Source organism: Lynx canadensis, chromosome A1 (assembly GCF_007474595.2).
Source record: "Lynx canadensis isolate LIC74 chromosome A1, mLynCan4.pri.v2, whole genome shotgun sequence".
Taxonomy (NCBI): Eukaryota; Metazoa; Chordata; class Mammalia; order Carnivora; family Felidae; genus Lynx; species Lynx canadensis.
This window is the reverse complement of record NC_044303.2, coordinates 210,009,672-210,024,078: the sequence shown is the minus strand read 5'-3', so window position 1 is coordinate 210,024,078 and position 14,407 is coordinate 210,009,672. Positions and strand designations below refer to the sequence as shown.

At 37.9% G+C, this 14,407-nt stretch overlaps 1 protein-coding gene across 1 annotated transcript in view; it reads right to left on the bottom strand.

The window, feature by feature from the left end:
- NUP155 (nucleoporin 155) overlaps window positions 1-14,407 on the bottom strand; it is a 72,769-nt gene that overhangs the window by 5,933 nt on the left and 52,429 nt on the right. The window contains 14 exon segments of the mRNA XM_030328971.1: window positions 668-788; window positions 1,514-1,627; window positions 2,777-2,906; window positions 6,502-6,656; window positions 7,331-7,389; window positions 7,392-7,434; window positions 7,628-7,781; window positions 8,936-9,071; window positions 10,015-10,060; window positions 10,062-10,107; window positions 10,109-10,152; window positions 10,794-10,817; window positions 10,820-10,888; window positions 10,890-10,988. Coding sequence (XP_030184831.1) covers window positions 668-788; window positions 1,514-1,627; window positions 2,777-2,906; window positions 6,502-6,656; window positions 7,331-7,389; window positions 7,392-7,434; window positions 7,628-7,781; window positions 8,936-9,071; window positions 10,015-10,060; window positions 10,062-10,107; window positions 10,109-10,152; window positions 10,794-10,817; window positions 10,820-10,888; window positions 10,890-10,988 — 1,240 coding nt within the window.

The following is a 14,407-nucleotide window of genomic DNA, read 5'->3' as shown; positions in this document are numbered from 1 at the left end:
CCGGGGCGCCTGGGTGGCGCAGTCGGTTAAGCGTCCGACTTCAGCCAGGTCACGATCTCGCGGTCCATGAGTTCGAGCCCCGCGTCGGGCTCTGGGCTGATGGCTCGGAGCCTGGAGCCTGTTTCCGATTCTGTGTCTCCCTCTCTCTCTGCCCCTCCCCCGTTCATGCTCTGTCTCTCTCTGTCCCAAAATAAATAAACGTTGAAAAAAAAAAAAAAAAAAAAAAAAAGAAGTACAACCACAGAGGCTGCTGGCTGGCTCAGTCAGTTGTGAGTCTGACTCGTGACTTCGGCTCACATCATGATCTTACAGTTCTTGAGTTTGAGCCCTGTGTCAGACTCTATGCTGGCTGTGTGGAGCCTGCTTGAGATTCTCTGTCTCCCTCTCTCTCTGCCCCACCCTAGCTTGCGTGCACCTCCCTCTCTCTCAAAATAAATCAACAAACATTAAAAAAAAAAAAAGTACAACCACAAAAATGACACATCCTTTTCTCTGAGAGCCCTCTCCAGTATAAACTGAGGTCATTTTCTGGAGGACCACCCTTTGCCATGTCTACGTACCCTCCACTCACCCTCTACTCTAGATATAGGAGAGCCACTAGCAGCTTGCATTCCTCTACCAAGTCACTAAATAATGTATGCTAATATACCCGTAAGTGAGCACTTACCTTTCTCTATGATATCTTGCCAAAGTGTCTGCACCAATATAGGGTCTGAATAACCAGCACAATGAATTATTGCAAGCTTACACTCTGCAAGTTTAAACGGGTCAGCAAATTCCCCATAAAGCTGTCAGAGAAAATGTCATCATTATACATGCAACCAGAGGTCAGCAGTCAGAAATTAACAGTGATGCACTCTTTGACAATTAAAAGTAATCAAGGATTTTATTCAAAGTTCCTAATACATGATATAAAGACATGATGACATACAGCTGTCATAACCCCCAATTAAGAATGGTGAAGGCACGGTAAATACGTTTAAATAGATTTCAACATCTGTGCCTTTTTCCCCCTTTGGCTGGCAGGGAAATACTGCAATGATATTTCTTTTATAATTAGTGTTGTCTAAACTAGGGTTTCCAAAATCTTGGAAATACTGACAAATCTCAGAGTGTTTCACAGTATTTGGAGAAATGTTCAAGAATAATTGAAAAAGGAATTGCTCAGAAATACAGAGTGGGAGAGGCTTGAAGATACAAGGAAACATAAATTACTTTTTCAAGACAAGAAACAAGGCCATAAAATAGATGGCAGGAATTTTAACAAAGCCCCATGTGAGGCTGATAGATTTTTGGTAGAAAATGGCCTGCAAAGAGCAAGTAAACTCTTCCTAAGAGTAAGATACCACAGCAGTGATTTGTCAGCCCAGCAACATGCTCCCAAGAATGGCTTATCTTATTTTGTGGAGATAGATTAATCTTTCCCATGAAACACAGAGTAGAACACAAAAGAAACAAGGAATCTGTAGATATTAGGTGACTGCTAGAGTAATTCAACTTGCTTTTTTATTACCTTAGTTATGTCCATTAGTTCGGAATCCAGCTGAGAAATTGCATCCTGTACAGAAGAATGATGGGAATATTGCCTTTGTAGTGTCTCTTGTATCTGAAGTTGGATCCTAGCAACCTAGTTTGGATTTAAAAAAAGCAAGTCTTATGTTCTTTATGATAAATCAACAAGTACTTGAAGGAATGATTCCTAGTATCTGACTTTAAGTTTGTTAAAGTAAAACTAACGTATACAAAACAGCATAGTGACTATAGTTAATAACACTATAGTGCATATTTGAAAGGTGTTGAATAGATCTTAAAAGCTCTTATCACAAGAAAAAAAATTGTAATTATGTATGATGATAAATGTTAACTAGACTTAATACGGTGATCATTTTGCAATATCTAAAAATACTGAATCATTACATTACACATCTGTAATATGTTAGATGTCAATTACACCTCAATAAGAAAAATGTGTAAATAAAGACCCAAGAGACCAGCAACTCTTCATCACAACATAAAAGATTTCAAAGGAAGTATACTGTGGCAGAGAGCCTATGCTACCTCTAACATTCATTCTTCCCATGACTGTAGCGAGACAATACCTAGATTATACTTCTCAACTCCTTTGCAGGGTGATACGGCATAAAATTAAGTTCTCTTCAAAGGAATGTGAGTGGAAGTAAAGTATGTCACTTCAGGGTTTAGGTCTTTAAGAGAGTGAATATGCGTCTTACATGTTTTTTTGTTCTCTAACTCCCTTTGAGAGAAGAAAAAGATAAGACCATAGGAGACAATAAAGCTGTAAAATAGGGTCTTGAAATCAATCAAGTGGAAGAAAGCCAATGGCCAATCAGGAACACCCACTCTGTGGATATTTGTGAATGACGAATAAGCTTTTGTATTCGGACCATTATATACTTCTGGGTCTCTTAATTAGGGCAGTTTAACCTACTCTATTTCATATATCTACTCATTAGCTTCCAGAATAGATGGTAATTGTGACATAATGTCCTTGGTGTTGGAACAGTTGGAAAAAACCTTCAAAAATGCCACAGAGAAAAAATTTTAATTACAGTAATGTGCTGTGACTCAAGTGCTACAGACTTAAAATCTTTTAAAATATTTATATCTAAATATGAAAATAAACACATGTAGGCAGAAGAGACTAGAATAATGCTGACTGCTACTGACCTGTTATTGACTGGAAGGAAGAAGGAAAAATAGAATAAATGTGGCTACTGATCAATGCAGACAAAGCTTAAGTATCTTTAGCACTTACTTCCATTTTTTCTTCTAATTCATGAAGGAATTCACCATCTGCGGCTATTGATGAAATAGCAGTGGAACTTTTGGCACTAAGAATGGCTCGAGCAATGTACTCTAGTCGCTGCTGAAGTGAAATTTCTGTGCTGGGAGGAAAAACTCTTATTTTATTTATATGAATTCTTTTTTTTTTTTTTTTTTTTTTCAACGTTTATTTATTTTTGGGACAGAGAGAGACAGAGCATGAACGGGGGAGGGGCAGAGAGAGAGGGAGACACAGAATCTGAAACAGGCTCCAGGCTCCGAGCCATCAGCCCAGAGCCTGACGCGGGGCTCGAACTCCCGGGCCGCGAGATCGTGACCTGGCTGAAGTCGGACGCTTAACCGACTGCGCCACCCAGGCGCCCCTATTTATATGAATTCTTAAGGATCCAATACACAAATATATCAATTATGACACATTATTTTTTATACACCAAATGAACACAAAAGGCCATTTAAAACTTGAAAAAATTATTACAGGATTTCTAATAAAAGAGATCTACAATTTAAGGCATCAAATAAAGAAATACTTAAGTTTAGGGGCGCCTGGGTGGCGCAGTCGGTTGGGCGTCCGACTCAGCCAGGTCACGATCTCGCGGTCCGTGAGTTCGAGCCCCGCGTCGGGCTCTGGGCTGATGGCTCGGAGCCTGGAGCCTGTTTCCGATTCTGTGTCTCCCTCTCTCTCTGCCCCTCCCCCGTTCATGCTCTGTCTCTCTCTGTCCCAAAAATAAAATAAACGTTGAAAAAAAAATTAAAAAAAAAAAAAAAAAAAAAAAAAAAAAAAAAAAAGAAATACTTAAGTTTATAGCCAAAAAAGTTACATCCTATTTTAAAACTTTAATTCAGTATATTAAAACTTGGATTCTTCTAAAACTAAAATTAAGGAAAACATTCTTGATTACTCCTCACATTCTTCGCTTCTCTACCTGAATATGGCCAATCTACATGTGATCATCCACAAAACAACTAGACTGACCTCTTAAAAACAAACATTCGATTATGCCTTCACCCACTTCTTCAACCTCTGCTCCTTCTACCTGCTCCCTTGTTCACCATCTCCAAGCCAATGGCTTTCTTTTTTGTACTCTAAACATGATAAACTTGAATCGAATACATTGCCTCTGCAGAGACCATTGCTCCATGCCTGGACCCCTTCCTCTGTTCTTTAACAGCTGCCTATCCGTGTCACTTAAGAATCAATTTTTATGACAATTTGTGAGGCCTCCTCTGACCAATCTTAACTAGAGCAGCTCCTCACTCTCGTCCTCACCCAGCAATTTCTACCATACTATCCTATTTTTATTGTATTCACAGACCCTGAACTTGCATGCACGAAATCTACCCACTGGAATGGGAGCTCCCTGGGAATAAAAATGGTGTTTATGTTTCTCACTACTCCTTGAACATACATCACTGGTGCTCTGGCTGGCTGGCTGGCAGATGTCAGAAAGCCCCAAACATGTATCCATCTCCATGGTTACCATCTTTAGTCCTTTCCAATCCCCTAACTCTATCAGATGTGGTTCTTTGACATTATAAAGTGACTTGGCATTAAAAACAAACACGCTAATTCATTTGGTTGGTGGGAACCTCTCAAAGCAACCAGTATTAAATGTAACTTTTGATATCCCCATTACTTTCAATTTGAATCAGGAAAAAACTAGCTTTTCCTTTCAGAGATCTCAAACTGTCCTTCTGTATAACTATGGCTTCCATATTTTCTCCCTCCCTGCTCCCCCCTGCAAAAAGCAAAAGGGAAAAAGAATTAAGTCCTTTCTCCCTTCTATCTTTCAAAGTACAGGTGTTGAGGACAGTTACTTTGCACTCACCATCTCTTAATGTTGCACATAAAGGACTATTTTAGGAGTCTGTTTAGTACATTTAGAACCCATTTCTGAAGGAGCTTCCCTTTCTTTCCCCTCTCATCTCTAAAAAATACATACTTGAATTAAACATATTAAAAGTGGTAACATTTCTAAATTATTTAAAATAGAACATTCTATAACTACAAATTTATTTTTTGCAGACTATATATACAAAAAGTATAGTGATAAAAAGTAACATTATAGTTGGAAAGATATTTTATTGTGGAGAGAGATGGTAAGCTGAGAGCTAAATTGTGGATGGACAGGGTATCTCACATGAGGAAGAAATTCGGTTACATTGTATTATGTATAATGAAGATATGGATAACAAGTATTCTTAAAAGTTAGAGAATTTCTGAATACTTACTAACAATAAAATTATTGTTATAACAAGGAAAAAGGACAATAAATACTAATGGAAGAGCAATTAAGAACACATATACATACTCACATTTGCTATTAGTCACATCTAGACTCTTTAAATTTATTTTACATTATTGTATGTACATATATATGTATGTATGTTTTTGGTTTTTTTTTTTTTTTTTAATGTAAGCTCTATGCCTATGGTGGGGCTTGAATTCACAACCCTGAGATCAAGAGTCGCAAGCTCTACTGACTGAGCCAAACAGGCATCCCCATAAATGACCATTCTGATTAATTTGGTTTAATAACCGCTTTGCTTCAACAACATCCTCCTCCTAACTTAACTGATCTACAGTTTTTAGAAATAGCACTTGCAGTATTTTGGCAAAGAAAATTCCAAATTTTCCAAAAATTCCAAAACACAAGGTCAAATTAATGATCTATCCAGATTGTATTAAATCGTATTTTGAGGGTTGTCCGGGTAGCTCACAGCTCAGTTGGTTGAGTGTCTGACTCTTGACTTCAGCTCAGGTCATGATCCCAGGGTTGTGGGATCGAGCCCCACAATGGGCTCTGTGCTCAGTGGGGAGCCTGCTTAAGATTCTCTCTCTCTCCCCCCCCCCGACTTGCTCTTTCTCTAAAAAAAAAAAAAATTGTTTTTTGATATGATAATCGAACTAGAAATTTCAATGCTTTCTTTAACGAGATTCTTAATAATCTTCAACATATATGCTCAAAACTTTTTCAGTAAAACAATGTGAGAGCAGAGGAAATAAGTCTAGAATTAGTAAAACATTTAAAATTGTAAAGCCTTTGAGAAGTTTTTGTCCTTTTAATTAAGAATACTAATTAACTGCTTTTAGTAGGAAAGAATCTAAAGACAAACTTTAAAGAAAAGTTTCAGGGGGTGCCTGGGTAGGTCAGTTGGTTAAGCGTCTGACTCTTGATTTCAGCTTGGGTCATGATCTCATGGTTCATGGTTCATGGTTCATGAGTTCGAGCCCCACATCAGGCTCTATGCAGATGGCACAGAGCCTGCTTGGGTTTCTCTGTCTCCCTCTCCCTCTGCCCCTCCCCCAACTCTCTCTCTTTCTCAAAATAAATAAGCATTAAAAAAAAAAAAGGATTTAGAAGACAGTTTGGATAGAGAAGGTATTGGGTATTTGGTACCTTCTACACACTATGAAAAACAAAAAGAAAACTGTAAACTTTCAGTCCAAGTAAAAGCATTAAAATTCTACATGCATATAACCTGAATGAGGTTTTCTTTCTTTTCTTTCCTTTTTTTTTTTTTTTTTTTTTAAGTAGAGTCCACGTCCAACATGGGGCTAAAACTCACAACCCTGAGGTTGAGTTACAAGTTCTACCAACTGAGCCAGCCAGGCGCTATTTATTTTCTGAAATCTGGATGTAACTAGATCTAGGTTAGTTATCAATCATTCTTCACAGTGAGAATATTATACCATACCTATGCATGTCAGCCAATTTGGACAGTACACGAGCAGCATTACTAAAGCTTCTGTTCTTTTCATAATATCTCCACAGTAAATCCATATAACGAACTTTGTTTTGATCAACTTTGGCCATTCGGACTAGATGTGGCTCCAGAAATGGAGAAGCAATCTGCAAATTATACAGTTACTCAGAAACATTTTCTAACTATTTACTTGCTCTTTATGTAGTAACTGTAACATTTTAAGACTACAGGTGTGCCGTGTTTCATGAATACATTAGCAAAATTATAATCCAACAGAGGACAGTTTTTCTCATTATATATGTATGACTTTTGTTTTATCAGAGTTAAAGAGCTGCTATGATACTTAAATGAAGCTGATTAAAATAATTACAATCCAATTATAAATCTTAATAAACTTTGAAAACAGAGCTACAGATTCCTAGACTCTTAGCTCAAAGACATCCTTGCCATTATCAAATGTCATACATTTATTTTACAGACTGAAGAACACCGAGACTTAGGATAGTAAAAAGACACGTGTGAGGTCACATACTGAATTAACACACAGGTAACACCAAGTTTAGGTCTCCTAATTCATAATCCAGTGATTTCCACCCCACTATATAAACAACCCATATCAGCCTTAAAACAATGAGAAAATTAGAGCAATAACTTATTTTGCCCACTAGGAAAGATTATTACGTTACCTGGCTTTACTCTAACACCTAATGGTAGGTTCAGGATAAGAAAATGAATTCCTGTAAATATATATATGCTTAATCCATTGTGTTATGCTACTTGAAAATACAAATTAACAATATTAGAATAAAAGTATTTTTACCTGCAATAGCTTATCTGCAAGATCAGCTTGTATTAGCCAATTATAAAGGGCGATACTAAGAGCTCATCTTTGGATCGTTGAGACAGTTTAAGCATTTGTTCAAACTAAAATAAAAAAAAAAAAGTAAAAATTACCAGTTAAAGGCTGTTGCTGAACATCATGACCATCAACCTTATAAAATCCTGAAATCGAGAATCATTAAATGCTAAGTTCTCAGAGCTACTACCTTTCCCAAGAGGAGCTGTCACCACTACTAAACAATGTAATTTCAGAATAAAAATATGCTATGTTTCTTACATGATGTCCTGCTTCTTCATTACTCAGCATATTGGGGTCAGATGACAGTACTGGAGGCCCAGGTTTTTTGGGTACACTGGGAGACTGAGGAGCAGCCTTACTTTGATTTACCAGTTCTTGAAGCGTGTCTGTAATACACTTGTAACTGTTTAATCTGAAAAAGAATGGAAAAGGAGCAACTGCATTATTTAATGAGACAGTAAATGACTTATCTAATTTAAATACACAGAAGAACTTGAAGACTATTTTGGGAAACAGATGTATGTACACACATATGTTTGGATAAAATAATGCAAATTGTATACTTTTTCTAGGTTTTAGGAACATCTGGTTAACCAAAAAAGACTGAAGTCATAAAAATGAATGTATCAATAAAATCACATTTTAGATAGGTTATATATTTTCTTTGTGGTGACACATTTTTTAACAGTCATTACTAATTTGTGAACATTTAAAAATCATCCCTTAAAATAAAATATGCATCTTCACCCAGAACCAGAAATTAGGCAGGGGAAGAGATGGTTCCAAATAAGTTAGCTCATTCATTCATTCATTCATTCTTTATTTATTTAAGAGAGTGAGCACACATGAGTTGGGGAGAGGGGCAGAGGGAGGCAGTGAGGGAGGGAGGTGGGGAGAGAGAGGGAGGGAAAGAGAGAGAGAAAGAGAGAAAGGGGGAGAGAGAGAGAGAGAGAGAGAGAGAGAGAGAGAGAGAGAGAAAGAGAAGAAAAGGAATCTCAGGCAGGCTCCAGGCTCAGCTTGGAGCTCGATCCCACAACCCTGTGATCATGACCTAAGCCAAAACCAAGAGACTCAACTGACTGAGCCACCCAGGTGCCCCAAGTTATTTCAATTAATTAACATTAATAAAGTGTTATAGAAACTAGAGAGGTAAGTCCTTAAGAATATTCACCAGACTAAAACTTCTAAACTACGAATTATCCTAATTCAGTTAAAAAAACAAGATATTTTTTAAAAAAAGTTTATTTATTTTTGAGAGTGAGAGCCCACATGCGTGCACATGGGGGAGGGGCAGAGAGAGAGAATCTCAAGCAGGCTCCACACTGTCAGTGCAGAGCCCAACTTGGGGCTTGAACCCACAAACTGTGAGATCATGACCTGAACCAAAGTCGGGTGCTTAACCAACTGAACCACCCAGGAGCCCCTAAAACAAGACATTTTAAGTGAAAGCAAAATCCAATTTTATAAGTGTACTTAAAATATTATTTCCTAATACAGTACTATCAATCAAACTTTACACCAAGGAAAGTCTGTAAGTCAACAATCTGCTAAGGTGATGAAACTTGCCTTTCTTGGAAAGCCTGCAGGCCCACAAGGTCTTCTTCTGGTTCTCCATGTTTATAGAAATGAAGTCCAAGACCCTGAGGATCTTTTTTTTCTGCAGCAGTAAGAGAGAGCTCCACCACACCCTCATAAAAACGGACTAATGAGAAAGGAAAAGGACCAAGTTAAGGGTTATTACTAGGCTGGATGGGTTCTCCCTTAGCTGGTTTATAAAAATACTGATCAAGGCTATTATTTCTCTACTGTACATTGGTCACCTGATGACAGTATCATATAAGATATGTCTGGTGAATCTACCAAAGAACAAGGTATCAATATGCCTAAAATGCAGCTATTAAATGCATCTTCTTCACTGGAAAAACATTTTCATAGTTAGAATAAAAGGGAAGGTTTCAGTTCCTGGATGGAAAAAAAAAAGTATCTCAGAGTTCAAAACAATATCTGTTCTAACAGTTATTACTTTTACATGTTAGATTTGATTTAAAGTAATTTTATTTTATCTTTAAAAGATATTTACTTATTTTGAGAGAGAAAGAATGTCCTCACGTCACAGGGAAGGGACAGAGAGAGAGAGAGGGAGAGAGAGAACTCCTAGCAGGCTCCGTGCTGTCAGCATGGATTCCCAACTCGGGGCTCGGATCTCACTAAACGTGAGATCATGACCTGAGCTGAAATCAAGAGTTGGACGTTTCACCAACTGAGCCACCCAGGTTGCCCCTAAAATAATTTTAAAGCAAGCAGAACAGGTACTATTTAAAAATTAGTCAGAAGAATTTAAAGCATCCAAAAATAAATGTAACCAGGAAGCTATCTAATACAGACAGTAGTTTAACTGGACAAGGACCTGAAACTCCAGTGTGGGAAGTTCCGTTTCAAGATATAAAAAGAGCACAATAGATTTTGCAGAGGCTAGTACAGTCATCAAATACTAAAACACAAGGCATGAATTTCCTGTGTGGTATCACTTGGGCAACTGAAGTTGAAGGAGGATTTGCTTTTGGGAAAGAAGCTCTTCATCAGTAACTTGTTCCGTCATTTGTCCCCCGAGTCAGGAACAAGGTATGAACATTTTTGTTTCTCACCTTGTCTAACTGAGCACAAACATTGGAAAGGTCCCACTTGATTGCATGATTTTTTGATATTCCTTTAAGGCTTCCCTTAACATTCTTTCCTTTCAATCTATTTTGAACTTGTCGGGAAAGCTGCAGAAGTTCATTTGCCTAGAATTAGAGATGACAAGAACTTAAGATATAAATTCAGCACACAGATGATGCTATCAACACAAGTTTTGATCTGTGTCTCAATACAAATTCATCAAAAAATAAAACTCTACAAACTTACTTCTTCTTAATTTTAGGCAGAAAAGTTTTGAACAAAAAATCCTAGCTATCTTAATTCCTCTCACAAATATTTAAATCAAGATAGCTTTGACGGGTAAATCTCTTGCTAGTTTTTTCCCAATACATTATTGGTCAGCAGGCAGTCCATTGTGATACTGATTTTTTAAATTATTTTCACCTGTAGGAAAGGATCAATAAAAATTGCCCAATTAACTCTAATTCATTACAGACTTAAAGTTTTAGTGATTTTTAATTTCTAAGGAGAAACATTACTAACCATTTAAAAATATATGCTCTAGAAAGGCTATCAAATTCTTTTATGAAAACTAAATATACAAGGATTTTAGAAATGATAATTTCGATCCCTTATGCACAAAGACTCTGAGGCCAGAGAGGTTAAGAGACCTACCCAAGGGACTTCATATGTTAAGTAAAAGACGGTTCCTGATTCAGTTCTAGTGGTTTTTCATACCCTGAAACCTCCTGTAAGAATAATGACTGACAGTACTAAAGCATCATACCTTGAGGCAAACTGCATCATCAGACTGCTATACAGAAGGGGGCAGATGTCCTGTAAGTGTAAACTAATGCCATCAACAGCAGCATTATCTCTGATTGTAGCAGTTGATAAGAGAAGCAATTAATGCCCCAGTCAGTTCCTTGTCCCTGATGACCAGATCTTTAAATGTGGTGATTTTCAGTTGCTCCTGAAATTCCTAGAGTATGAGAAAAATCCTTTTTTTTTCTATCACAGAGGAATATCCTTTTTCCACCCAGAATACAATTTCCTTAATAATTAATAAATTAACCAAGACATTAACAGATTCTTTTTTTTTTTTTTTTTTTAACATTTATTCATTCTTGAGAGACAGAGCATGAGCAGGGGTGGAGCAGAGACAGAGAGGGAGACACAGAATCGGAAGCAGGCTCCAGGCTCCGAGCCGTCAGCCCGAGCCCGACGCGGGGCTCGAACTCACTGACTGTGAGATCATGACCTGAGCCAAAGTCAGACGACCTGAGCCAAGTCGGACGCTCAAGAGACTGAGCCAACCTATGTGCCCCGACATTAATAGACTCTTTAATTAAAAGAGAAGATATACTATACAGACCAACCACTTTTTGCAAATTTTCACAGAATCCTACAGAGTTGAAGAACCCATGGTGGACTAGTCCAAATATCTCAATTACAAATGAGCAAAGGTAAACCTAAGCAGAACCAAAATTAGAGACAGGTCTCCCGATTTTAGTCATAACCAGGAAAGATAAATCACCTAGCTATATTAAAAAATCTTGGGCTTATGTTTATTTTTCCTTAATGTTAGAATTCTATTTAAAGCCTTCCACATGGGAGTTGATCTCATTTTGAACAAATTTGCTTATTAAACCTGAGCTCTATAGTACTGTGATGATTTATGCTATAGTAAATATTCTGTTTAATGTTGTTTATTTTTGAGAGTGAGAGACAGGGTGAGGGGGGTGGGGCCAGAGAGACAGGGAGATACAGAATCCAAAGCAGGGTGTCCGCACGGAGATACAGAATCCAAAGCAGGGTGTCCGCACGGAGATACAGAATCCAAGCAGGCTGTCCTCACAGAGCCCGACACAGGGCTCAAACTCACAGACCATGATATCATGACCTGAGCCAGAGTTGGACGCTTAAACCGACTCAGCACCCAAGCGCCCCTGTAAATATTCTGTTGAAGCTTTACTACTATTCTTTTTTTTCTAAATTTCTGCTCAAATCCAATCTACGTTCCAATTTTTTGAACTAATATTAATTTGCATTCCTTGAACATAATCCATGATGTGAGGAAGGAAGCTTTGAAGATGGATCACGAAAAAGACATCTAGCCTTAAAATTTACCGACATTATGTTTACCACCCAATAAAACTAAAAATTAATCTCCCTGGCATAGAAAAAAATGGCTTTCATAGTTAAACACATTTGCTTGAGTTTTTAAAAGGCAAAAAAAGTACAAAAAACAAACAAAACCGTTAACAAAACTATGCACTGGACACTACTGGAAAGAATGAGGGGAACTGCCTTTTAACTTTGAAAATTGGTACTCAAAAGTCAAGAATTAAACATTTCAGGATAACTAAATAGAGGATAAGGGAAATTTTTTTTAAAAAGGTTTATTTACTTTGTGTATGAGAGAGAGAGAGAGAGAGAGTGAGAGCATGTGAGCAGGGGAGGGGCAGAGAGAGAGAGAGAGAGAAGAATCCCAAGCAGGCTCTGCTCAGGGCTTGATCTCATGAACTGTGAGCCTAAATCAAGAATCAAGAGTTTGATGTTTAGCCAACTGAGTCATCTAAGTGCCCCAAGGGATTTTTTTTTTGTTACTTATTTTGAGAGGGAGGGAGAGCAAGCAAACGTGCAAGTGGGGCAGGGGTCAGAGAGGGAGAGGGAGAATCCCAAGCAGGCTCCATGCTGTGGGGCTGGATCCCACAAGTATGAGATCTTGACCTGAGCTAAAATCAAGAGCTGGATGCTTAAATGACTGAGCCACCTAGGAGCCCAGGAAAAAAATTTTTTTTTCATAGGACTACAGTGATTAAGTATGGAAGAAATCACACATTGAGAAAATGATCACTTTATAATCCTAAATGAAATAATTGATTCAGATAATGATTCATCAAACGGTTGATGAAAGTTGGATGGGGAATTTCACACTGGCATTACCTAAATCCAATCATCAATCTTAGTATCACTAAAAGTGGGACAACAGTATCACTAAAAGGGTACAATTAAACCTTCTGTGTCTCCTAATAACTACAATCTGACACACTAACCATTTCATACAAAGTATTCTTTTCATCCTCAAATAAATTGACCTGAATTTAATCAAGGCTCTGCAGACTTAAGTTCCATTTTACAGAAAATACAGGAAACAGAGGGACAAGTTCACTCCAAGGAAGAAAAGATAACTTCAGAATGTTAAACATTCTTCGACCAATAACCTGATTCCTTCCTGGCAATAGCAAGGGAAAAAGAAAGGAAAATGGCTCTGGACTGACAGAGATTTAAGAGAAATAACAATCAAATTCAACAAGCGAACCAACTGTTTAGATTTTGATTTGAAAGACTCAATCTGTAAAAAGATATTTTTAAGACAGAGAACTTTCATTGTTTTACCAAAAAACCATATATAATTATATATATATATATATATTATATTTTTTTTTTTTTTTTTTTTTTTAAGTAGGCTCCATGCCCAAGCGGGGGGGGGGGGGTTGGGGGGGGGGTGGGGGTGGGGGTTGAACTCATGACCCTGTGATTAAGACCTATGCTGAGATCAAGAGTCAGATGTTTACCCAACTGACTGAGCCACCTAGGTGCCCCTATTGTTAATACTGCTAAATATGATAATAAAATTGTTATTCAAAGAAACAGCCACCTTTTATTTTTATTTTTTAGAGAGAGAGAAAGACAACGTGAAAAGTGGGGGAATTCCAAGCAGGCTCCACTCTTTCAGCATGGAGCCTGACTTGGGGCATGATCCCATGAACTGTGAGATCATGTGAGCCAAAATGAAAAGTTGGATGTTCAACTGGCTGAGCCACCCAGGTGTCCTAAAGAAATGTCCCTTTAAAATTTTTATTTTATTAAAAAATTTATTTATTTATTATTTTTTTCAGGCAAACTGCCACATACAAATACAGTGCCTCATTTGGATGTCTGGAACCTTGGAAGCTTGACTCACCTACTTCCCCTACAAATGGACCTTGAGAGCTTGTTTGGAGATTTTAGTAGGGGAGCACAGCTATTCATATACTCTTGACCAAAGAATAGTCCTCCTCTATCAGGGAAGATCATCCTCTGAGCACACAGCTTCGAAAGGAAAGCACATGGAATGTTGAGGGAAGAATGGGACACTTGCTTAGTCAGTCAGATAGGCCAAGTCAACAGTGGTGATCAATGGGGCTGACAGATGTCACAGCCAGGTCGCTCTTGCATCCCACCATTTTTTAGAAATACATAGTAGGCATGCCTGTGTGGCTTGGCTGGTTGAGCGTCCAGCTCTTGATTTTGGCTCAGGTCATGATCTCATGGTTCGTGGGATCGAGCCCTGTATCAGGCTCTGCACTGACAGTGATAAGACTGCTTGGAATGTTCTCTGTCCCTCCCCTGTGC